Below are 26,063 nucleotides of genomic sequence, written 5' to 3' on the forward strand. Positions count from 1 at the left end.
CCTACGTAACAATCGCGCGGCGCATGTTTAGCTGTCCTGATGTGATTCCATAAAACTTTGTCTCAAAGGCACACAGGCAAGGAATAAACTGATCCAGCGAATCTGTAAGTTAAGACAACTTCCATCCTTCACGATGAGTGACGATACAGACTCCCCTCCTGAGAGGGAAATGAAGGTGAGCTGCGTAGCGCTTGTGTGTTGACAGTTTAGCATGTGTAGCTGCTGCGTCAATACGTTTCCAATAGCTGTGGCTAGCTTAGCTATTTATCTAGCTGCTCGGTCTTAAGTTTCGGTGTACTTAATCGTTATCTACAAGTATGTAATAAGCTATATTAACGGATTTGATGCGACTAAATGTTAAACACGCTACTAAAATTCTAAAAACATTTATATATAAACATGTATAATACGTCGTTACACTTTTATATCCGCTGTTTGTAGCTAGCCGCTCATGCTAATACCGTACTCCTTCGCATGTTAATGTGCTACACATGCATGGATATACACTCCTATTATACGAACTAAGTCTTTGTAAAATCAAATTATGCAAAACATATAACGTTATTATCTGTTGTAGGAATTCAGCTAAGCATCGTTAGCCAGTGAGACGTCATGCTAAGCTATGCGATGCTTTTTGTCAGGATGTATGTTTCGTTTTAAATGCCGATGAGTTGTTTTCTGTTTTATACCAGTAAAGAAATCAGCTATTAAATTGTTGTCAAGCATATTTACAGTATTGTGTTTATTTTCCACGTTGAAGGCTGAATGCTTTAGTTTCCAGTGAACTGACTCTGCTTATGTTTACAAGCCATAACATGTCACCTGTGTGTTTTTTAATTGTAGGATTTTCAGTTTCGTCAGATGAAGAAAGTAAGAGTTTTTGAGCCCACTGAAGAGTTACCAAAAGACAGATCAAATCTGCTGACCACCTCAAACAAGTTTGGTTTGACTTTTGTGGGACTTGGCAGAACATTCAAAATATACTTAACTGGAGATATTCTGGCTGCTGATAAAGTTGATGGCAACTCCAATGAAATAGGTACAATGATGGCAATTTTACTCTGTCAAAGTAAAAGTATTTGATTATCACAAGCACACATTTCTAATAACTTCCTGATCATTACATTGTCTTTGTGTTCTAGTCAAAGGGATACAAGTGCTGGCTGAAGTGACTGTGAATTTGGATCTGCACCACCTGGCTCTGAGTTGTGATGAGCTCACCTTGTCAGTGTGTGGCATTTCTGATGACGCAGTGTTGTCCCTCACATTCTATGATGTTCGCACCCTTATAAACAAGGTAGCTACTTTATTCCATCTACATAACTGCCACTGTATTCTTATATTTTCCTTGTAGACTTATAAAAGTATCTGTCTACCTAACTATCTAATCAATCAATTCATTCTTTGAAAAGCACCTTAAGCCCATTTTTGTTTTTAAGCTTTGTACAACGATATTTGCAATTTTTATGTCACTGCATTTGTCTGGATTTCCGCAGTCAATGATTATCCCATGCAGATTACTTACTGAAATCAAAAGGATTCGTTCTAATGAAAACAATTTACAGTAGCTATTTCATTATAGAAATGGCTGACAAAGAAAGTCAAATGAAAGAAGCATGATGTCAACAAAAACAGTAAACTCTTATTTTTACTAGCAGATCAGCATATTTGTATAATGACTCATTTTCCTTTTTATTTCTGGCCTTTATAAATTCTTCCCTGCGTGCTCCCAGCAGTTAAACCATTACAAAGTCTTACATAATAAAATAATTTTGGGGAAATTGAATTTCCAGATTCATAGATTCCAGCATAAATTCAGTTATCAAGCTATCAAATGTCCCAGTATCTGCCAAACCTTTTATTACTCTGCTGATTTTTTTTTTCACCTTGCTTTCCAGGCAAAACCACAGAAGTTACCCTTTGCGTCTCTGCGGCCCGCTGTGTCCCCTGGCACTTTTGTGCAGGACCTAAAGTGGAGTCCTGCTCAGGCCTCTGTGTTGGCTGCCTGTCTGTCTGACGGCAGAATGATGAGTCTGGAAGTTACCGACTCTGTCAGAGTGCAGGCTGAGCTACCTGCTTCATGTGGCATTACTTGCAGTGAGTGAAGCCCTCATCGTAAATGTTGACCTGACCTGTGCTTGATATCTGTGGTGTGCTTCAATTTCAGTTTGTGTACTTTTGTTCAACACAGTTTGCTGGAGTCCAAAAGGAAAACAAGTGGCTGCAGGAAAAATGGATGCAACAGTCAGTCAGTACACACCAGTAAGTGAACCTTAACAAGTATAAGAATTGGAAAATCCTTATACGCTTTTGAAGGCTACAGTAACTGATTCCCTCTTCTGTTCTAAAGTTGCTAGAAGAAAAGAAAGTTATTTTATGTCCACACTTCTACACCACAGATGAACCTGTTAAAGGTAAGATGGTTACTCCTGCATTTAAAAAAATGAATCTTATCATACATACTAAAAATGTCCCAAATCATCACTTCTCTCACAGCTCTGGATGTGCTCTGGCTGAGAACCTATGTGTTTGCCGTGGTGTATGCTGCTGCAGATGGTTCTCTTGAGACCCCTCCTGAGCTGGTCTTGATCTCTGTTCCTGTGAGTATGCAACGCATCCATAAATCTGTGTTGTTCCTTTAAAACGACAAATAGGCTTGCAGGGGTTTCCACACATCTTTTGTGTTGTTGACAGTGCTTTATCAAATGCCTTATTGAAGAAATCACTAAGCTATTGAAGTCTTGTGTTTTTCATAGAAGTGCTTGGGTCATGACCCATCACATGCATGTGTTTATATAAACTTTGTCATATGACTTATAGCTGAGAATTACAAATGAATGTCACAGGGTTTTACAGTTTGTAGACCCAATTTGGATATGAAAACTAACAGAAACACAGGGAAACATTATTATTAAATATCAAGGTGTAGTAAATAGCTATGTAAATAGCTGAAAAGTTAATCCACATAAAATATAAGTAAAATAAAATGCAGCAAAATATACCTCCAATATACAGCCAAACATCAGTTGTTCCTGTTTGTCATGAATGTGGCTTAATCTTTGCTTTTATGTATTTTTGCAGAAAAAAGATGAGATAGTAGAGACAAAGTATCTGAACTTTGGAGACAGTGTTTATGGCAGCTGCACTGAGCGACAACACCACTACTTTCTTAGTCATGTAGAGGACTGGTAAGAATGTTTGCACCTTAAAGCATCATCACTTGTCTGAGATAAAATGTGGTTTTTGGTTTATGTATGTTTTAACGTCATGTTTAATTGGTCTAAAATTTGCTTAACCTCAATGGTAATTTTATTCAGGGACCTTGTGTTTGCGGCATCGGCAGCATCCATTGAGGTCAGCGTCATTGCCAGACAAGATGATAAGGTATCTAATTAACCAAAATGTAATAAAACATTGTGTGTTTTTAAAAATGGACATAGATGGAAAATAGTATATCTGTTCATTCTGCTGAATGTTTTTTATGCCATTATAAGTATTTAAGATGCTCCAATGTATCCATTGAGAGAGGTTACATAACTGTCGTACAAAGTTCTTACTCAAAATACTTTCCTCTTAATTCACTCAGGTTAGAAATGAATCCCTCATTGTGGCAACAAAACAAATGCTCACTACCTAACTACATTTCTCAGTGCTTAAGCTTGCAGTTCTGCTGAAGTTTAAAAAGTTAATAAAACCGAAAAATGCTTGTTTGCTTTGTTTAGTGGATCAGAGTTGATTGTAGATTATAGCTACACCAGTATGACATAACTAATTTGTTTCTTTGTTTGAACACTTGGTGCTCCTTTTTAGATGTGGGAACTTTGGATCCTGGAAGATGCGAGTAGGGCTGAGCTTCCAGTAAATGAGACAAATGAAGACACATTGCCCCTTGGCTTAGCTATAGACTTCACTAGCCAGCAAGAGATCCACATCTGTAAGTGAATCCGTCTCTCTGTTTAGTTTCTCTTTTCACTTGTCTTAGCAGAAGTTGAGCAAAAAAACAGAAATTCAAATTAAATTCATTATTTAAAAAAAACAGTAGGTATACAGTTTAAGCATCTAGGTTGCTGCTCAACGGCACTATTGGAATGACAAGAATTTCTGTCAGAGTTGAATTCCCAGCCTTTAAGCTCTAAAGCAGACATTTCCACCCAATTCTTCTTGTCCATGAAAAACCTGTAAGCGTTTCTTTAAAACAATTGAGTTGAAAAAATACGACACTAACAGGCAAATAATAAGCACAAGCTTTTGAAATGGCATGTCAGGCCAAAACAAAGAAAATATTGACAGTGCACTGTGGCTTGAAATCACAGTGAATTGTGTGTGTGGCATTGTAAAAGAACTTTTTAAGGAGCTGGTGTCCACACCAAGAAAGGGTTTTTATTTAACCTGTGCTTCAGCACAGAAAATATGTCAAAACATAAACTGAAAGAAACTGATACAGACTCTTTCCATTTAAATATCAGGCTCTGATTGCTGCCCTACCACCACTGACAAAGACATTAAGATGTACAATAGACATAATCAACAGACAAGAAATGAATTTCAGGTCTGACATATTCTGTTTTTATTTATAAGTGGTATACTCTGTACTGCATTCCATTGTCTTTAAAAGGTTGTGCATTGAGCACTGTTAATAATCAGGTGAAGCACAAATCTGTCAGGTTTCTTTGTGCATACAGCACCCACTGCAGTGCTGTATTGCAGCATGTGTAAAGAATAGTGATAAGCTACCGTCTCAGTATACTGTTTTATCTTAACTGGCCCAGTCTGCCAGACATTCACGTAGAGCTGCTGTTGCTGTCTGGTCACATCTCTTCTCTGTTCACTCTAAGAACTCCCTCCCCATCAAGGAAAAAAAAAGCCTGTAATTTGAGCAATATTATGACATGATTGTGGTCTGATCAAAACCTTGGTCCAAAGTGAGACATTAGGTAGGCAAAGCAAAGGAAGAGTAACGAGAGAGTTATCTGTGGAGGGAAAAATGCACTCATTAAAATGGCTCAGACAAGTGAGAGGACCATAACAAACAACAAAGCCCAGACAATCCTGTTGCAGAATGCTGATGAGGTTTACGGTGTGTCTCTACCGTCTGTTCACTATCTTCTCCACCCTCTATCTCCTTTCTTCTCAAATGGCTTTCAAACTTTAGCTCCGTAACTGAAAAAACATCAGGTGATGTGTTTTTGTTTCTGTTTGTAGAAATCTTTAGATCACACTATTCTATGAAGAATATTTAACTTATATTCAGTGCCAGACTATTTAATGTATATTTGTGTAAGTGCATTCAATATGTTAGCGCTTTAAAATTGTATATATTTACACATGGAAGTAATAGAGATGCAAAAATACAGGCAAATACTCTTGGTCAGTGGTAGATAATCAGACAATGATATAGTGAGAATATTGTCACACCCTGATAACAGGAGAATACAGGCTTAGGCTTAGACACGAGGCACTGTGATCGGTTGTGAGAACAAAATGTTCAGCGTACTTTTCTTTTGTTTCTGAACTGACTCGTATCAGCTATGACTAATGCATCTTTAATTTGCACTATGAATACTCAGTCTCCACCATATAACCGGTGGTTGAGACTTGGTTTGCCATTTTGTCTACAGCCCACAGCACATAAGTAAGATTTTCAAAAGTGCAAAAAAGTGGGTGTGAGGAGTAGAAAAGGTTTTCACGTTTGGCAAGTAGAAAGCAGTGGAATTTTTTTTTAACCAAATCAGACATTTTAGGATTGTTGTCTGTTCCTGAGATACATGAGCACAGTGTGCTTTTTTTGGATTGAACACCAGGTCCTCATTTTAACCGCAGGAGAATGGGGAGAGCCAAGGTCAATGAGATAAATAACATACAGTCTTTGTGCTCAAATGTTTGGGGACAAGTGACAAATAGCATTTTGTCATCACAGAGCAAGCACAATGTGCAAACAACTCTTGCTGTTGATTTCCCTTGTGAAGTAGTATTAGAGGCCCAGTACTGAGCAGAAAGCAAGATATTATCTCCAAAGCCTGTTACTCTCCACTGTTGATTGGATCCTTATTTGTCATCTTTTTTCTGTGTTTCTTACCAAAGGGGTAGGGAAAGATTTACTTTCACTTTCTGACCTGTACAGTATTGCGAAATGTAAACTTGAAAATTGAGAATGTCCATATATATATATATATATATATATATATATATATATATATAGAAGAGTATTGTGCTATGTGTGTGGGGGAAGTTTTCCCAAAGTCTGTCACTGAATCCCATTTTTTTTTTCAACCCACCAAAGCTGATGAGAAGACCTTGCCCCCAGCACCTGTGATGCTAATGTTGTCCACAGAGGGATTGCTGTGCCCATTTGCTCTGCTTAACCTCAATCCTGGGGTTAAACAACTAGTCTCACCTCCTGCTGCCTTGGCCTTGGAAGGGGAGAGAATGCCCAAGCCAGGTCAGAAAGCCAGAACCAGACAAATGTTTGAGAAAGCGACAGAGGGATTTAATATTACACTTCATTCTTCTGTTCTCTCAAATAACATTAGCCTAATACATTTTCTAGCATTTGTCAGTATAGTGTTTTCTCATATAATGCCATCATAGTCTCTTGACACTGAATAATTACTGATAAACCTATGATAAAAAATGTAAAATTGTTTATTTTGTTGCTGGAATCCAGTTTCTTCTGGAAGTGGAAACCTGAAGTCAGACAAAACTTGCTTGTGTGATAAGATCAAATAAAAGCAATTGTGTTTCTGTTCGCAGGTTCTTCAGCAGTACAACCACCCAAAGTTGCAGCCACCATTCCTTCTGTCCCTGCAGCTTTTCAAAACATTGGTCTCACCTCAGCAGCCGCTTCTACCCCCCTAGCCCCTGCTTCTTCTTCTACTGCTACCCCGTTCAGCATCATTCCTACTGTTCCTGTGTCCTCGTCCTCGTCTGACTTTAGCTTCTCTATCCCAACTACAAATTCCATGTCAGCCCCTTCAGTTTTTACCCTTGGGGGACCCACACCTTTCGGCTCAGGATCCTCCGGCTTCTCCTTTGCCTCCAAACCTCCCACTGACACTCCATCTGCCCCTTCAGCATTTTCTTTCAACCCTCCTTCCATCAAACCATCAACAGTGGCAGCTCCAGCTCCAACACCTCAGAGCATTGCAGCAGCTTCACCATCTGCAGTAAAACTAAACTTAAATGACAGGTACTGATCTGTGTTAAGAATAATGAGTTGTTTTTTATACATATATGTATATATGTCTGTACAAATCTTTGTTCTCTCCCTTAAGGTTGTCAGCTGTGGACACTCCACCACCAGCTTTCTCCTTCAGTTCATCACTTCCTAAAGCAGCTGTTTCCAGTTCCGGTAGTGTGGCCACCCCTCCACTGTCAGTCACGAAGCCACCACCTTTGTTAGGTAAGAAAGAATATTCTATACAGACATGCACTGTGCTCATGTCTTGTGTTGGTATTTTTAATAATGTAGATTGTTTCTCAGCTCCTGTACGTGCAGCTCAAACCAGCACACCTGCCACAGCTGTCCAGAAACCAGCACCTGCTACCCAGGGCCGCATTCAACCCGTACAGGTACCGTGTTTATGCTGACAAAATATTAATCTTCATCTATGTAAAGCATATGATTCAGTGAGGTCAGTTCCTATGGCATGGACTCTAATTTTCACATCACTTTCTCATACAGGCGGCAGTCAGTGTGAAGACCTTGGAGAAGCAGCTACAACAAAAGAAAGACTCTGATCCTATTATGGCTGGTATACTGGAGGAGGTGAGTCATATTATAGAGTCAATACTGAGTGCCATGTACTGTGGTGCTCGTGTCTTTTAACCAACATAGTTATGTATCATATTATCTTCTGCTAGGTAGGAATTTGTTTTCAAATAATAGCCAACAATGTACGATGTACATTAAGGGTTGAAGGCAGTTTTGGAAATCTTAAAATTTAGTTCAGTAAATAACAATGTCTTTGACTTTTTGTCAGATTGCACACTTCCAGAAAGAGTTAGATGACCTTAAAGCACGAAGTGCAAAAGCTGACTTCAAGGTTGGTGCTAATGATGAGATGAAGGAGCTGAGGAAGGAGTCTGAAGAACTTCATATTTTCACTCTGGAGATCAAAGAAACTACAGAGGTGAGACGACAAAACATGGTTGGAAACTACCTGACCTTTAATAGGCTGATAAATGTTTTTAAACTTTTTTGTGTATTGCAGTCTCTCCATGGTGACATCAGTACACTGAAAACCACATTACTGGAAGGATTTGCAGGAGTGGAAGAAGCCAAGGCTCAGAGTGAGCTGAGCAAAGACAGAAATTACAGACAGCTGCTGTACAAAAAGCCTTTGGACCCACGCAGCGAGGAACAGCTCAAGGTAAGAAAATAGAAGGACGAATGACTAAAGGTATTTGTATAAATTGATGCTTTTGAATAATTATAAACCCACCATACACACTTCTTACATCTTTTCTATTTGATTATATTTATTCAGGAGATTCGCAGACTTTACCAATATGTCATGTTTGCTGTGGAGGATGTAAATGATGTCTTGGATGTGGAGTGGGAGAAACACCTGGAGAAAAAGAAAAAGCAGAAGTGAATATAAAAACTGACATGTAACCCTGCCAGCAATTTGAATGTGGAATAAGAAAAGATTACTGAAGTAAATCTCTTCTTTACAGGCACATGGTTGTTCCTGGGCGTGAAGGTCTGTTCACAACACTGTCCAACAACCTGTACATCATCAACCAGCAGAAAAACAGACTGGACCAGCTGGTTAAGGAACTCACTTCACTGCGCCTTTACAGCAAAACAGCCACTCCGACTACTAACCAAAATAGGCCCACAGCAAGAGCTGCAGGGTAAGGACTGGCAAAGAACAACGAGAATCGTTGTGGAATGGCATAATGTTAAAGATAAATGAAAATTAAAGTTTTCTGTTTCTTTTATTAGATTGGAAAGTGAGCTTGAGAGTTTAAGGGATGCACTCCTGAAAGCAAGGCTGGACACCACCCCTCCTAAATCCAAGTCTAGATCTCCAGGTATCAAGCTTTGTTTTTCTTTTAATGAAAAAGAATAAAGGATATAATTTTAACGTTTCTCAATCATGATGATTTGCAGGAGTGAAGATATCACCAGCTAAACAGTCTCAGCTGCGCAACTTCCTCTCTAAAGGACAGATGCCTCCTGTGCGCTCAACTGCACCAGGTACTAGTCGTTTAAAAACCTCAAATGTTTGAACTTTACCATGTAGAAAGTGTCGTCTAAGCCTCGGTTGCATTGAAAGATACCTGAGAGCATCTTTACTCTTGCAGCCAACCTGTCTCGCTCAGCCTTCCTTTCACCTAAATACTATGAGGACTTGGATGATGTGAGCTCAACATCTTCCCTGTCCCAGTCCCTGGACCCTCACTTGCCTCACTTGGACCTGGAAGAGGAAGAACTCCAGCCAGCATCCCTTCCCATGACTGCCATACCCCCAGTACTGTCCACCCCTCGTCATCCTGCAGTTGTTAGGACCCCTTCTATTCAACCTGGCTTTACGTCCATCCAGTCCACCCCCTTAAACAAACTTCACTCAGTACAGGGTATGGGCATTGGACTCAGCCCCATTGCCAGCCCTGGTAAGTAAATTGTAAAAATCTGCAAATTTGAGGCAACAACATTCAAAACTAGTTAACACAAAAAGACAACAGCTTTTAAACACTACGTGTGTTTACATTTCAGTTCCAACCAATAAGATCAACCTGAGCGGGGCGGATAGTACTGCTCTTGCTACAAAGACCGTAAAGCATGGAGCTCCACCTACAGAGAGGACCATACCTGTCACCATACCTCCCCAGCAGGCTGCCGCCACTGCTGCTTTACGGCGACAGATGGCAAAAACAGGTATAGAAAACAAGCAAAAATAAACAGAAAATAATGATTTTTTGTTTATTTTTAAACAGCACCAAATGTTCTTTTAGCAACCTGTACAAGTAAGGTTTTCTTTTAGTTCCAGATGTTATAGCTCTTATATTTCACCAGGGGGAGACATAGACCTATTATAGACCAAATGTGAAATTTGATGTGTAGTATAGTATAGTATGCCATCACTTCTGAAAATAATATACCAAGCTGATTAATGTAATTATGAAAGTTTATATAATCACGTTTGTCTTCCCTATGCCCATGTGTTAATTGCCCGCATATGTTTTTATTCCAGCTGTTGCCAACACTTCATTGACAGAGTCCACCTTGAAGACAGTTCCTCAAGTGGTCAATGTTCAGGAGCTCAAAGACAAAGGGCCTCCTGTACCGGTCTCTTCCATCATCAGGTAAAATTAGTTGTAGACTTAGATATTAGCAAGAGACAGTTTAGGTCTCAAGAAAGAGTTGTCGGTTTTCAGGTTAGGATGGAAAAGTATTTCTGGGTCTAGTTTTGAGTATAATTGTGTCTTGTGGTTTAGACTGTATAATTGGGTAGGTATAAAGTGCAGAGATTAAAATTAACACAGTTCAATTTCACAACCAATATATTGGATAATAGAGCCGAATAAATATGTGAATTCCCAATGTCACTGTATGCCCATGGTGTAAATGTTTCATTTCATAGCATTACTCTGTTCATTTCCTTTAATTTGGCTCTGTATTCACTCAATTATTCACACTTTGATTGTTTTGCTCCTTGCTGTATCCTGCACCGTACTTTTTCTGCCTCACTGGGCTGTGCTCTACTTTTGTGCTAGACCATTCCTCTTTGGGGCTTTTCCCAAATAAAGCCTGCTCACAATAACAGAAAAAGCAAGGCAAGGTATTGCGAGAGGAAGATGATTATGCAAGTGAGCTTTACCCCAATTTTGAACTTAAACTGGTTCTACAGACATTTCTTTAAATGATTCCTTTATTCAAAGAACATTACTACACACATTTTGTTTTACTGTATGTAAAAATATTTTAAAAATGCTGAATTTATGATTTAAATAATCATGCAGTGTATGAGGCAGGCATGCTAGTGTGCAGTTACAAAAGTGGAATGGAGTCATTTTTAATGTACCTCCAGCCTTACACATAGATAGCATTTGTTTGTTTTAGGGCCATTTTCTGGTTGTGGACACTTACTTCTCCTAAACTAACACCTACCGGAAATTTGACTTTTCACATTTTAGTTCGGCTGTCTTTGTGACATTCATTTCTTTTGTTTTGTTCCAGCTCCTCCGGATCAGATCCAACAGCTCCAGTCTTTGGAACATTGTCCTCAAACCAGGCTAAACGGGTAAGTGTTATGTATTGCTTCCAGGCAGTCATCTTCTCATATATTTGTTGTTGATGTAACAGATAACTAATCTAACAAATTTAAATATTCATCCATACCTACCATATGGTTAAAAAGACACGCTTTTTATATGTCTAGATTAATTTTCAGAAAATGTTGAAATATCTGGTTTTATTTAGTTGGTATTTATGATGCTGCTATGTTCTAACATGAACAACAACAAGGTTTTGTATCCCTCTGCTTACAATGTTGTACATTGTACGTGACATGTGAAAGTCCACGGTTTGCTCACAGTTTAACATTTGAAAAAAGACCACTAACTGTGTGGGTGCAAAATATCCCAGGTCACTCACATGTAAATGTTACAAATTGCAGTTAGGTGACAGGGGAACTCCTAGCACGGATTCTGTCCGAGTGCTGCCCCAAGTTCACTTAAACAAGAGTGATCCAAACATACTGAGCTCCTGTCAAATATGTGTGTACTACCTATACACATGGTGTTTTGTCCAAAACACTTGAGATGTAGCCTGTAGTAAACCTGGTCAAGATGAGGCACTCTTATATAATAGTTAGAATTTTTTACATGCATTGTCTCTGCAGAATCCTACCCAAGGTGTCCAAAAGATCTCCACTGAAAGTACATCAACCCCACCATCAAACTTTGTCTTTGGTAAGTACAGTTGGAAATATGTGTATTTTTGCAAAGACACCTCTTTTCTTTTGCGCTAAACTGGTTACACATAAAACCAAACTGCAGACCCTAACGTTGTTCATGATCCTTGGTTATACGTTTGTAAAACTTTGACATTTTAATATTCTTGAGGCTCTGTGTTGTGACAGATTTTTAATGTCTGCCTAAATGTTTTGTCCTTTAGGCCAGCCATCCAAAACAGATGTTTCTGTGGCTCCTGCTAGCTCAGTGGAGCAAAGCGCCAATAAAGGTTTCTCCTTCTCGTCAGGGTGAGTTGATTAATATAAATAAATAAACAAGCATTCCACGGTCACCTAAATGATCTTGTAGATTATACATTTTCACTTTTCGTAAAGGTACATTGTATTATCCCCTCAATCATCATGAAACAATGCTTGACTGTGCCACATTAGCTATTAGTGCAGTATCATACGTTGGGTAGTGAAACAGTGCAGCAAAGATCTCATTTATTAAGTCTCATCTCGGCCCCCACCTCCTGCTGTAACAATCTGGATTCTCCAGATAATTTGGTCAAATTCTACTCACAGCGACTGCACACATTTATTCAGTTTCACTGAGAAATATGCAACACACAGAAGTTAAACGTGGTGTCATTAATTTTGCTTCTGCAGGTCAGCAGGCTTCAGTTTTGCTTCAGTTACACAGGGAGCTGGAATGTCACAAGGTAAAAACAGTACTGCTGCTTTGTATCAGGTTTTAGTATACATGTCCTCATCATTCTTTTTCGTCCTTGCTAGAAAAAAATGCAAATAAATTCTCCTTCGGTGGCAATGGCAAGATGTTGTTTGGCCAGACTGGGGAGGAGCCATTCTCCCTCACCCCAAAGTCTGCCTCCCCTGGTCTTGGCACTGGATCTCCCACATTGGTTTCAGGTGATGTCGCCAAACAAGCCTCAACCACAACTGCACTCAGAACAGAGCCACAGCCTGCAAAGACAACTGGAGGAGAGACTCTCGGCATTTTTTCTGGACTACGTGTGGGCCAAGGAGAAGACGCTAAAGATTCCTCTACCAAACCTTCTGCTGTATTTACCTTTGGGGATGCTGGGTTTGGCACAAGCAAGGGCGCAGCACAGTTTAATTTTGGGCCAGCTCTTAAAATTGTGACAGACGAAGACGAATCAACAGCAACGGATTTGTCCAATGGGGCGACGTCAGGAAGTTTGTTCAAGCCTCCGGAATCAACCACCAAGCCAGCTTTCTCTCTTCCCCAGTCAGGCCCCACTGCTGCAGCTTTGCCTACAACTTTGCCTACATCTTTTAGTAGTGTTCTTGCAGCTGCTTCAGAGTCATCAGAGGAACCAAAAGCACCAGCAACGCCATTGGAACCCACACCACCACCTGAAAAAGAACCTACTCCCCCTGTACCTGATGCAGAAAGCACCAGTCGTCCTGTAATATCTGATTTTACAGCAGACACAACCACCCCAGAAACAACAGCAGCTACACCGACACCAACAGCAGCACCAACACCTATACCTACACCTGCTTTGTCCACAACTGCCCCAACTTTAGACCCTCCCTCCTCCGTTCCTGCACCAACTGAAACAGCCCCTCCACCACCAGCCAGTGCTCCTTCCACAACAGAACCCACTCCACAACCGTCAACTACTGTGCCTCTTCCCACCTCAACTGCTGCCACTGCTGCACCTGTCTCCCAGGTAGCTCCAGCAGCTTTCCAGGTGCCCAGTGCTGATAAACCAGGATCCATTTTTACAGCTCCTGCCACAACAGACAGCAATTCTCTTGGAGTCACACCAGTCATCATCACAGCTGCTCCTGCTGCCACGACTCCAACCCCAACCGTTGTTAGCGCTGCAACAACTAATGCTTCTAACACTGTGTTTGGACAACCAGCTGCACCTCCAGCATCCTCAGCCCCAGCATCAACAGGATTTGCCCCAGCAGGGTTTGGTGCATCAACTGGAACTGGGTTTGGCAAATCCATATTTGGCCAGGTCAGTGGCTTTGGCCAGCCTGCCAGCAACACTGGAACAGCAAGTGGCTTTGGTTTCGGCCAGTCTACATTTGGAGCAAGTTCCAGCAGTGCGACTACTGGAACAGGAAGTCTTTTTGGTGCACCTACTGCCAGCAATGCAAGTTCCTTCTCCTTCGGCACAAGCAGTGCCAATGTAGTCAGCAGCACCGGCTCAGGGCTTTTTGGTCAAAGCACAACCCCAGCCTTTGGTCAGAGCTCTGGATTTGGGCAGGGAACTGTGTTTGGGAGTAACACCACTACATCCTCAGCATCAGGTTTCGGCTTTGGACAGCCGTCAGGTGAGTGTGAAACCAAACTTCAGTGTAACATTTTGTAAATATTTTGTCAAGCCAACACATGCTGTAGTAAAAACAGAGACCACAGTGTCACTCACAGCGGTGTGACAATCAGTAATTAGACCTACATGTCAAGTCACATTTGACAATGTTGAAGCTAAAACACACTCTGACAGGCTATGAAGTACAATATTACTGGAGGTGAATGTGCAACCCTATGATCTATTCTGACTGACCTGCACATTGTGTGATTGTGGCCCAACATGTTTATTTTGTTTCATCTTGTGGGACAGAAGAGACCTAATTTTGTTTGAAGATGACCTGCAGTGTCAGTTTGAATGGATGTGAGGAAGTTGTCACATTCCAAAAGATTCTTTAAATTCTCAAAGTGGTATGGGAATGTCTGTGTCTCAGTGGACAGCTGATGGCTGTGCATGGGCTCAGCAGTTAGACACAGCTTGGCATTGGTCTCTACAGACTTTATATGGGGGTCCAAGGTTGTCAACTCAGCACATCGTTGCGACTACAAAATGTGTGACGCATCCCATTTAAATACCAATAAAGGTGTAACTACTTAGTTAATATATCAGTAATCAATATAGTTGACTGTTCTTTTTCTTTTTACCACAGGTTTTGGCTGCTCTGCTGCCACCCCTGTTTTTGGTCAACAATCTAACAGTGGGAGTGTGTTTGGACAGGTATAACAGATCTTTGCCCATACATATTATTATTTTGAAATGCATAAAAACAAATCCTAATATTGTAAACAACATTTCTGTCTGCAGCAGCCACAGTCTGGTGGGGGTCTGTTTGGTTCAAGCTCAGCCAATACGGCTGGTTCTGCTGGTGGAGGATTCTTTAGCGGTCTTGGTGGCAAACCGAGCGAGGACGCTGCCAACAAGAACCCATTTGGCACCCCTGCCCCCACTGGAGGGTTTGGGCAGTCTCCTCAGACAGGTAGGCTAACACTGTGTAAAGGTTATTATTATACAAAGAACCAAATGAATCAGTCAGTACAAGTTACATTGTTTTCTTTTATAGGTACCAACAGTCTCTTTGGGAATAGTGGTGCCAAGAATTTTAGTTTTGGACAGTCGTCCTTTGGAGAGCAGAAGCCTGGTGGGACCTTCAGCACTGGTGCAGGAAGTGTTGCATCCCAGGGCTTTGGCTCCTTCTCTACACTAGCAAAACCAGGTACATAAAGTAGCTGCTGGTTTTGTGTTACTCTCACCTTCTATAAAGGTTGTGCTTGGCTGTACTTTAGTGAACATGTTACAGGAAAGTTTGTGGTATTTTCAGATCAGAATTGGTTTGTACATCATGAAGGTAGATATTAATTTTGTTAATTAGAGCTTAGCCAAGGACCAGGAGTGTTATTAGGCAATAATGAATATTATAATTACATGCATACACAATTTCACCTGATAGAGTTTGTGTCAGTAAAGTTCGATATTGTCTGTTCTTTCTGTTCAGTAATGTGTGAGGTTCAGCAATAGCAGGTCAGATGTGGTAGAACCCCTGTGTGTGTACATAATGCCATTTTACCCAGCAGTCGACTCGTGACATTGCTCTGTCCTTTATCATCTGAGCTACAGCAAGTGCCCTTATCTCCTCACCCCAGCAGAGCAGAAAGTGAGGAAGTCAGATGCTCCATCATTACTTGCCAAAATATTGCTGATGCAGTGTTACCTCTCAGTGCTGCAAAGTCACAATGTGATGACTTAAAGATGTGATGTAATAATTTTAGGGAATGTATTTAATATATAAGTAATCGCTTAAAGCTGTATTACAGTTAAATTTTATCTTGTTTATCACGCGTCTGCTTGTTTATAGCAAGGCGGTAGTGGGTGGTGGTAGTGATATAGTGGACTACAGTATAACCTTAACATACAGGGAAATATCAGGAATATTCCAAACACTGTAATCTCCCTGCTACACAGCTCCACACAAGCTCCAAAAGCACTCGGTAGATTGACAATTTAGAGTAAAGAATAAACCTAATGCTTCCCCAAATCAGTTTTAAATGGTAAATTACCTGGGTATTTTGTGCCAATCCTGGTTGCATCAGTAGCAGCATCCATCCCACAGCTCCACTGGGATACTGCTACTGCCCAGCACACTAACGCCCTATCACTGGCCTATGTAAGGGGAATGTAATCTTGTTACATTAGCTCAATCAATTATTTACTGGGGCATGCTGCTAGCCAGTCTGTAATTTCAGTGCGCCCTTTCTCCTCTGCCACTCTGAGGCTTTGAATTGGTGTGAAGTGTCTGTAAGCTGTCATAGTGTGCTGTTATAAAGTACTGTACACAGGAAGATGTGCTGACTGTAGCAACACTTTATTGTCAGATGCAATACAACTTTTCTGAATACTTTTAGTGTTAGCCCAGGTCCAGGCTACATGTGGAATGTATGGGGAATGTATATACAGTGATATTGACAGAGGATTCTTGAGTGATGTACTTTTCTCTGTTTGCTGTGGAAGTCTACCACATTAGTGAAATATCCTGTGCAAATAAGCAAATGTCACACCAAGCCAGAGATACCATGATTCACTCACTTTTACCTTGCTGAGGTAGATGTGCAGTAACTCCCGCTTTATGTTCCACTGTGTTCTCTCACAAAGCTTTGATCTTATTTTGTTTTGACAGGTGCTTTTGGCAGTGCTCCAGTGTTTGGGAGTCCCCCTTCCTTTGGGGGTTCCCCAGCATTTGGTGGTGCAGCATCATTTGGAACAAGCCCCTCTTTCAACAGTCCCATAGGTTCCTCAGCTGGGAAGGTGTTCGGTGAAGGAACGGCTGCTTCTAACATGGGTGGATTTGGGTAAGAACATACATCTGGATTCACCTAGCAACAAATTAACCCAACGCCTAAATCAGTTTTTGTAATAGTTACAGTCAGTACCTTGCACGGATGTGTGTGAAGAAGCAATTTGATACAGTTTAACACAGTAGATTTAGTTTTATTTTTGCTTTATACATTCCTGCAGTTTGTGTTTGAAAATGTCAGTGTCACCAAGCTGTGCAATACACAGGGGGGAGCAGCAGCAGCATTTTGCCTGCAGCAGCGAAGCAGCTTTTTTGGAAACCAGAACATCTGCGCTAATGCATAAAACAAGGGAGGGCCTGCATTTACCTTGCTGTTAAACACTCCATTAAATTATAGTGTTGGCATAAAATACACTAAAAGACAATTATCAATTGAAGCTGCTGCCATATACATTTTGAATCGTCTACCATACTCTAACCCTTATCTTTGTTTCTGCATTGCATTTTGGGGAGAAATTAGAAGCACTTCTCTCTCGCTCCCTGCTCACAAAAATGCTGAAAATTGCACTCAAGTAGATAAGTGCAATCACAGTTTTCAGTTCAACTTTTGTGTCTGTGCGCCTATCAAGAGTTTTGATATCAGTTAGCATGACAATGAGCCCAAAACCATGCAGCTCTATGCAGCGCTAGATTATTCCCCTTAGATAATCTCACTCTGGGGTCATGCTGCCTGCAGATTAAACTGGCCTGCTCTCTCTCTCTCTCTCTCCCCCCCTTCCTGTTTTGCTTATATTCTCTTTTCTCTCCTGGGAGTCAGTAGGCGTGGGTCCTGTAGAAGGGATTACCACTTAAATCCCAGCCTCTCAATCCTCACATGCAAAAACACATATACCATCTTACATCTTCTATGTTGGTTGCATGTTTACTTAGAATTTCATACATCCTCTGTATTATTTTGTTTATGTTCCTTCTCCTGTCTTTTTTTGTCCAGTATATAAAGTCTAGTCTGTATTATGGCATTGATAGCAATTATTGTTTTCACATATTTAACATCAGTATACACTTTATGATTCTGATTCCAGTCTCTTGATTTTTACCATAGCACACCCTCAGGGTCTGCTTCCGTTTTCAGGTTTGCTTCACCCCCCAGTGCCCCGTCCTTTGGTGATCTAGCCAGTCAGAACACGCCATCATTTGGGAGCCTAGCCCAGCAGGGTCCTGGGTTTGGAAGTCAGCCCAGCAGCTTCTCAGGATTTGGACAACAGCCACAGGCAGGAGGTGAGACTACTACTTTAGTGGCAGTTTTTTTTTTCTTCCCACATCATCTTCAATTGTCCTCATGCCAGCTAGCAGTAACGGAATATTAATGATGACAAATCTTTTATCCCGTGGGATCTGTTTAGTCTTTTATCCCATCCTGATAGCCCACATTCACACAGCCTGTTCTAGCCTTAAATGGGGAATCCTCTAACACATTAGCTTATCCAGTTTCTCAGCACTGTTTTTGTCTTGCTTGTTGATTTTTCCTTGCATCCTTACATTGCACTCACCCATTTATTCACGTTTGTCTGTTCTTCAGGATTCTCTGGAAACACCTTTGGGTCTACAAACCAGTAAGTGTGTTGTTAATTGAGTTTTTTTGTGTTTTCAATGTAAATGAACCGATGAGAACACAGAGCCATGTTTCTCATATCTCTCTGTCCTTGCCTGGTAGTGCTGCCTGTGGTGTTTGAACTTTGCTGAATCTCACATCTGGTCTTCCACAACAGTGCTTCTTATAGAATCTTTCTGATTTAATACCACCTCATCTAACCTCATTTATTTCCAGTTATTCAGCTTTTCTCTTTCCTTTCCCTTCCCTTTGTGTCAGATCCTTTCTTTTTGGCACACATTTAAAAAGATAATACTATAAATAATAAATCAAATACTGTACTGTACTCTGCTACACACACACACACACATTGCCTTCAAGTGTGTGCATATGCAGTTCATCATTCTCACCCCCTGTGGGTAGTTGCTGTTACTGAAATGACAGCAACTTTCAGAAGTGATGGTATTGTTGGAGTCACACTCTCTTAATTACCCGCCCCCTTCTCCTACTCGCCTTTTCTGTCCATCATCCCTCACTCCCAGCTTCTACCTTTCGTCCCTTCGTTGTCTTCTGCTGCTTCTCACTCCATTTGCTGCCGTGTGTCACATGGCTGTGTTCCAGTGGAATGCACTCTGAAGTGTGCAGTTGTGTGTATTTGGAGAAGAGGCTTAGTCTATTGGACAGATTTACATGCTGTTAATCTTTCACTCTCAGTCTCGCTTTTATTGTGATTTTAGAAATAGGAAGGAATGTTTGGGAGCACAGGGAGGCTCAAAAATTCATGAAACTCTGTACACACATATCACATGACCATTACAGTGTTACCACCTATTACCAAATATTGTACCAGTCAGTTAAAAAGAAATGGGGGCACTGCTGAGTTATTTGGCCACACCCATTGGTGGCATCACTAAAATAAGAATATTTTCATAAGGGGGACATTTTTTTGGAAAAAAATATTAGTGAATGATAATAAAATAATAAGCCCTTGCTTTTTAATGATGCCCTAATGATACTACTGCTGCTTTTGCAAACAGTAAAACCTTTTCCTTCTCAATAATCTCTGTCTCTGTTTTGTCATTTGTTCTTCCAGATCAAATGCTCAAACATTTTCCAGTTGGAGAAGCTAGTGTTATTAAACAACGTACCGCGACAGTTCATCCTGCAATCAAGCTCTCTGTGCCCCACAATTGGATGAGCAAAATCTGTTAAAATAATATGAGCAGAAAAGAAAGACATCGCCACACACTGATGTGACTTGTCACAGTTTTGTGTCACGTTGTCAATGAACACACTGTTCTGTAATGCTACCTTTTAGTTTCACCTTAGGTTCAGCATTGCACATACAGATATGCTTTTGTTTTTAAACGTTTCAGGCTTTACTGGCATGGCTTTACAGTATATTAATATTCAACCTAGATCTATATGACTGTCAGTATATGTATCCATAGACCTATTGTGTGGAATTATAATAAAAACAATAATCTTAAAGATTAGGAAAAAAACAGCTTTTTGCAGTAGTTTTGCAGCAAACCCCTTCCTTTGATGTGTATTTTTACATGAAACCTCCAAATAAATCACGTTTCTCAAATTATTTGTCTAAAATGAATTTTCGTCATAGTTTATTTATTAATCTAGTCATGTCGATTGCTTTTTTTTTATGTGCATAAGAAGCAAACATCATTATCTGAACATACAGCAGTGTGACTTACAAAAGTTCTTCAGGAAGCAGCAGTAGTAACTAAACATAATTAGACTTGCAAAGTAGCAAGTAGCTGTATAAACTCCCTTTGATTTTAACTCAGTGAGGGTCACTGACCAAAACCTATTTTTTTAGGAGGAAAATCTGGAATTCAAGCTGTAAAAGTGCTTGTTGATATAAGGTGGCATGAAGAATAATTTGGCAAGATGCCCTCAGCCATGTTTAGATGGTTCAACAAATTAATGCTAAACACTTCTTGAAATGCAGCTCGTTCCTCCATCCTCAATAAGGAATCCTTCCACTCGCATGCACAACTAATGTGGGCTGAGGGTGAATGCTGATGATGAGGGGAGTGGGGGGTTGGGTTGGGGGGGCTGCACCAGAACCTCGACATTATGGCATATGTCCACCGGCTGCAGAATTCTCAGTCTCAGCTCATGGTTATGGGGCATGTCACTGTCACTCTGTCAACCCTTATCTTGCGTCTTTTGCCACATGGATGGCAGAGGTCCCTGCTCTCTCCCTCTGAAGTGCCATGAGAAAATGTCAGGGTCATAACATGCGACCTGTAATAGACACCTGCTAAAATAGTAAAATCCACATTCCACAGCAGTCATCAGTAGATATAAACAGTAGTGTTGAGCCGGTCGCTTTAGTGTCAAAATGTTAAGGAACAGTTGGCTTTAAATGAACACTATGTGTGCGTTTTGATTGCTTGTTTTTAATTGGTTTGTCATTCGATTTATTTGTCATATATAATAAGGTGTAATCAACACCAGATCAATTTGATGCCTTAGTAAAGAATTACAGTTGGACACATTGGCAGATTACAGAGGCACACGGGCAGTTACAGAACCCAAAGTCTTAATGCTTTCAGCTAAAGCGGATGAGCTTATGAGATTTCCAGCACCCACTCCACTCCAGCATTTCATTATGTCATTTGTTATATTTATTTTTTTTACTGCCAGTCTATCACAGATATGCAGTAGTGATCTATTTGTTTATCCTGTCATTGTTCCTCGGGATAACAAGAGCAGGGCAGTCTCACAGACACTTGGGAGGATGGCAGCTGTCCTCATGGAATCCAGATAAAAATAGCTTAGACCCAACCAACAAAACCCACCCACCCACCTGCCCCTCCCCCAGCCACACCCTCATTCTTCGTCTCTCCCCAGCCCCACCCCCCACTTGGCGATGATTAGCAGCTTTCGAACACATTACTACACTGCATTGCTGACATATTCATCATCTCCACACTCCACAGTGTGTGTGTGTGTGTACGTCTTTTGGATCTTCAACAGTGTGCTACTTCTGTGGTCACTCAAGTATTTCCCATATCGTGCACATTGTACCAGCTGTGCAGTCTTGTGTGAGGCGCGGGTCATCCGGAGCGCTTTGCATCTCATCTGAAACAGAATACACAATTTGCCCTAATGGGTAATTTTGTCTGCACCGATAATCCAAATCCAATAATGCATTAAGAGACGATGGAGAGATCTCGCTCCCTGTTTGTCTTAGCTGACTGAAAAATCTCAATATTAGCATGACAGCCGGTGCCATTATAGTTCATTTTTCCCTTCAGGATTCTATTAACCTTATTTCTGTACAAACACCAAAATGTAACCTTTAATAGCAGACTAATTTTTCCATTGCTCCCATTATAATAGGCTTACGTTATCAAACAATGGGCCTAGTTTGAGCAAAATTTCGTCCACACAACAACCCCAGACCTGTTGACCCAGGCCAGACTTAAAAAGCCTTGTAACTTTTGGGAGCCTTGTTATAAACTGTGCGTCCTGTCATTACTAAGCTGCAGGATGTAAGAACATGATCACTTCTAGTATTTATTTATTTACTTCAATGCTAAGTAGAGCTTTGAGCACTGTACCGGCACCAGACATGAACAGGATGAATGATAAGTAACATCCGAGCCACTAAGTCTATCCTAACCTCACAACTTTTAATTACCTACCTGCCTTAGCTCCTCCTTATCACTTTCTTTCCCCTCTCTGACTTTAACTCACTCACAGGGATTATGCAGGTCAGTGTCATGACTTATCTTGATACTTTTTAAAAGGAGCTTTGTTCTGAAAGTTTAAACTATATTTAGTCTTCTAAGCGCATACAAGGTGTTGCATGGACCAAAAAAAGAACCATCTTCTGTAGAGGAAGCCATTCACACATGACTTAACAAAAACAGTTCAACACTTACTTTGCATGTGAATGGATTACCCAGAATGGGTTTAAAGTCTTATCTAATAGACGTGATCGTGGATGTTGGGCATTACCACGGCTGTCAGGGGGAAGGATTTCAGTATCACAGGAAGTATACAGAGTCATTTAGGCTTTTAGAGGAAGACTTGAATGAATACTCACCCTTGGAAACAACTGCTCTTCCTGATGTCCCAGTTTAATGTCAGTGATACTGTTAATCCTATCTTCTATTACCTTCCAGTTATTCATAATTTTGTTGCAGCATTTGGAATCTGTTTTGCAGCACCGGACTAGGTTACCTCATTATTTCATCAATATGCCTATTAAAGTATTTTCAGTAAACTCTGAGTTTATGTCAACACACACACAGTAGTTGATTTGCTGAATCTAGGACTTTACCCTTTTCACTAAGCAAGCAGCTCCTATTTAAATGCATACTAATCACTGCTGCTGTCAGCAGATGTGTAGTGGTGCCCACATTTAGGGTGCATAAATTAACTAAATCCATATCTTTTCTTTTTTTTTATCGTGACAAAGATTCTGAGGTATTTTGATGAGTCATTGCATTTGATTTAGCATAAAAGAGCATGAGCTTTTACCTGTTACAACAGTGTGCATAACAAGCCTAATATCCTGCAGCTCTGTGTTAGATCAGGCATCCAGCTTTGTGGCATCATGATGATAATGGCCTGTGTTCTATGTGCAAAAATGTCAAAAACTGTCAACGTAAACACTTACTACTGCATTTAAAGATTGTTTGCAGCTTGCTTTGTTTCCTTTTTTAGCAATTTATTGATCCATCTGATCTGTTTGCCTGATGATGGATCATCAAATCATGATCCAAGAATTCCATTTACACTATAAAAAGTATCTTAGCTTCTTGAAAATGGTCCCAAAACTGAATTGTTTCATCACTGCTTGTTTATGTAAGAAGGTGCTAATCATTGCATAACTGTGAGGAATGTGCCAAAGTATGGCGGTCCACATCTGCTGGCCTTAGTAAAATGGGGTCAGTTCAAAAACCAAATTAGACGTGTCCTCATCCCACTGGATTTCCAAACCTTCTGTAAGCTCCTTTAGGTCATAGAAGCGTGGAGAGAGAAATTAAAAGTTACTATGAAATTTAAAAAGGAAGACTAAGTCCTATGCTTTATTAATGCAGGAGAAAATATTAATATTCATAGAAGTTAATTATGGGCAAGGCAGGCTTGGGTCAAAGGAGGCGCTCAGTTTAACATCTGAAATGAGGGCTGAGCTGTTTATTGCGTAAAGGATCTAGACGCTTTCCCACAGGAGCTGCTTGTGATGTCTGAGTTTATTACAAAAGCTTTGTCAGGGTGTGGGAGGTATTAGATCCAACTGGATCACATGTTGTAATTACAGTGACAGCAGTTTAAGGTTGCCTATAAGTATCCTGTTCAGTGCTTAATGACTGTGATTATTTTAAATAGAAAATCACATTATATTGTATGCTAAGAGGTTATTGTCCCTATCCCAGGCTCAGTGTGACAGCACGGATATGAACTATGTTGTTTTAGCCTCAGTCAATTATATAACTGGATGATATTAAAAAAAGGGGGTGACAAAAGCCTGTCATAGGCCATAACATTATTTATATAGCAATTTTTATCCTAACTGCTCACTCGTTCAAGCTAAAAGTGCTGTTTTTGTCATCTAAAAATCCAACTGTGAATAAAAATACATGTTTTTTGATAAGTGTTTTGAGGCTCAATAGGAGGCTCCACCTGCTGCCATCTTGGAAGTGTCTGAGTCTTCCTAACTCTCAGTTAATCCATATACGGGTATGACAGTGGTATACAAGGGTAACTGAAGTGATAAAGGGAATAAGCAGCCAGCCCAAAACCTCCGATGAGGTTTGCTTTGCTTTTTGTGCCACCCACAAGTGGCCAGTTGAGGAAATACTAGTTTGGGACATTCCCACATTGGCTTTATAATTTTTCATTTCTTTGTAGCTTGGTTAGCACTGTCGCTACTGCTAACTTGGAACTCGTGATCAGATCTGAGCTGACATTCTTCCTTTTATTTACTTTTGCTTAAAATGTGCCACTGTCGCTTTATGGCACATCTGGTTATCCTGTTATAGTGTTTTTTTTTTGTTGTTACACCTCCATCATCAGCTATATATGATGTGTACATTATCAGATGTGTGTGTAGGCAGGAGTTTGGAAATACTTGCCAACTTCTGTAATTTTTGTTCCCCATATGAAGTCTAAAACACTGGAACCAGCTTTTTCCACTTTTTTCTTTAAATTGCACAATTTAACAGATGGCAAATGTTCCCCATACAGAGAAACGCTGAGTCCTCATTAAACATATTCTGTATATTTTTATCTACTGTTTTTGTTCCAAATAAAATTCCATGTTTGCATACTTTGGAAGCACGTTTTGGATAGTGTAATGTGTTCAGATAACAAAGCAGAGCAAGAAGTCTTATGGAGGATCGGTGGTTAATGAGCCCCAGCATTGTCCCAGAGATTACACAGAGTGATATAGAGCTGTTGCTTTTAATGCTGGCTCCATGGAAGTATTAATAGTAATGCCCGGGTCCAAAGATGCAGCAGTGAAGTGATTATTTGGTATTACAAATAGGGACAGGTGGATGTATGCAGGGAGACACAACATACTCATGGACTCTGAGCCATGTAAATATAGCTGTGAATGTGCAGTTTAGGAATGTGACCAGGATAGCATAGACAGAGGAGGCTGCAGGTCTGGAATGGACTCAAGCCTCAAGCAACTGAACGGACACAAGCTACGGGGCTCTTTGTGGCCTTCCACATGACTGTGACATTAATAGTCTTACAGCACCATGTTAGACTATATGGAGTTTTGTTGTTTTTGTGAGTCAGTGTCCTCGGGTTGCTACACCTGCTGTATTCATTTTCAGCCCTTCATTGCGTGCTTAAAGCAATGAAGAGAAAATTAAAACTGCAGTGAGTACTTTGCAATTCTTCAAGAACTCCTCAGAGAGATAACGGATGTGCAGCACAGGAGTGCAAAACGTTATCCACAGCTATTAATCAACATACCTATGTGCCATCATGCATTTCAATGACTCGATTCTGATTCATAGTCTTGTTTGTTTGACTGAAAGATTGTGTTTTTGTGTCTTTCAAAGGATTTCCTAAGAGAGCTTTGAGTCTCAGAATGTAAGTCTGCCCAGGTTTATGTGGACAGCCTGCTCCAGAGTCCCTTTAAAAGCCAACCAGTCATGACCAGCTGGGCAGAGACTAATCCAGGACACACCTGAGGGATTACATCTCACAGCTGGATACCTCCCAGGAGGAGCTGGAGGATGCTGTTGTGTTGATAAAATATCCAGATGGTAATTAAAAAAAGAAATGTACACATTAAAGTCTAAAGTACTGTGTGTTTTTTTTCTTAAATATCTTGTTTTAAATGTCTTACTGCCACTACCATCAACAAAAGGACATCTATAGTAAAATCAATAAGAGCACTGTGGAAATCTTTTGACTCACCAAATCATACAGCGCCTCATATGCTCCACTGTGTATCAGTCGCCTCAGGGAAT

The 26,063-nt window shown here is 40.5% G+C and overlaps 1 protein-coding gene across 3 annotated transcripts; it reads left to right on the forward strand.

Annotated features, from left to right (window-relative positions):
* nup214 (nucleoporin 214) lies at positions 1-25,886 on the forward strand. Of its 3 annotated transcripts, none has more exons than XM_028417428.1 (36): positions 1-175; positions 844-1,039; positions 1,143-1,297; positions 1,899-2,097; positions 2,192-2,262; positions 2,351-2,414; positions 2,497-2,600; positions 3,082-3,188; positions 3,318-3,384; positions 3,811-3,934; positions 6,281-6,439; positions 6,751-7,186; positions 7,272-7,399; positions 7,481-7,569; positions 7,682-7,765; positions 7,980-8,129; positions 8,211-8,369; positions 8,487-8,590; positions 8,677-8,856; positions 8,948-9,036; positions 9,116-9,202; positions 9,310-9,618; positions 9,722-9,883; positions 10,200-10,311; positions 11,186-11,249; positions 11,850-11,919; positions 12,125-12,209; positions 12,573-12,625; positions 12,699-14,237; positions 14,865-14,932; positions 15,020-15,191; positions 15,276-15,428; positions 16,887-17,058; positions 18,106-18,281; positions 18,583-18,616; positions 25,650-25,886. In XM_028417428.1, the coding sequence occupies exons 1-36, from the start codon at positions 134-136 to the stop codon at positions 25,657-25,659; spliced, it is 5,973 nt and encodes a 1,990-aa protein (XP_028273229.1). In that variant the 5' UTR covers positions 1-133; the 3' UTR covers positions 25,660-25,886. The 3 variants fall into 3 exon arrangements, with proteins under 3 accessions (XP_028273229.1, XP_028273228.1, XP_028273230.1); XM_028417427.1 differs by lacking the exon at positions 25,650-25,886 and adding an exon at positions 19,688-20,203; XM_028417429.1 differs by lacking the exon at positions 25,650-25,886 and adding an exon at positions 19,688-20,203 and having other exon boundaries at positions 18,136-18,281.
* Positions 25,887-26,063: the final 177 nt, after the last annotated feature.

Source organism: Parambassis ranga, chromosome 12 (genome assembly GCF_900634625.1).
Source record: "Parambassis ranga chromosome 12, fParRan2.1, whole genome shotgun sequence".
NCBI lineage: Eukaryota > Metazoa > Chordata > Actinopteri > Ambassidae > Parambassis > Parambassis ranga.

Bases quoted from the DNA above. Each gene is read 5' to 3' on its own strand.
- nup214 (XM_028417427.1), top strand. From the start codon at position 134: ATGAGTGACGATACAGACTCCCCTCCTGAGAGGGAAATGAAG. The intron at 9,884-10,199 runs GTATAGAAAACA...TTTTTATTCCAG, and splicing joins GCGACAGATGGCAAAAACAG to CTGTTGCCAACACTTCATTG. The intron at 18,282-18,582 runs GTGAGACTACTA...TCTGTTCTTCAG, and splicing joins ACAACAGCCACAGGCAGGAG to GATTCTCTGGAAACACCTTT.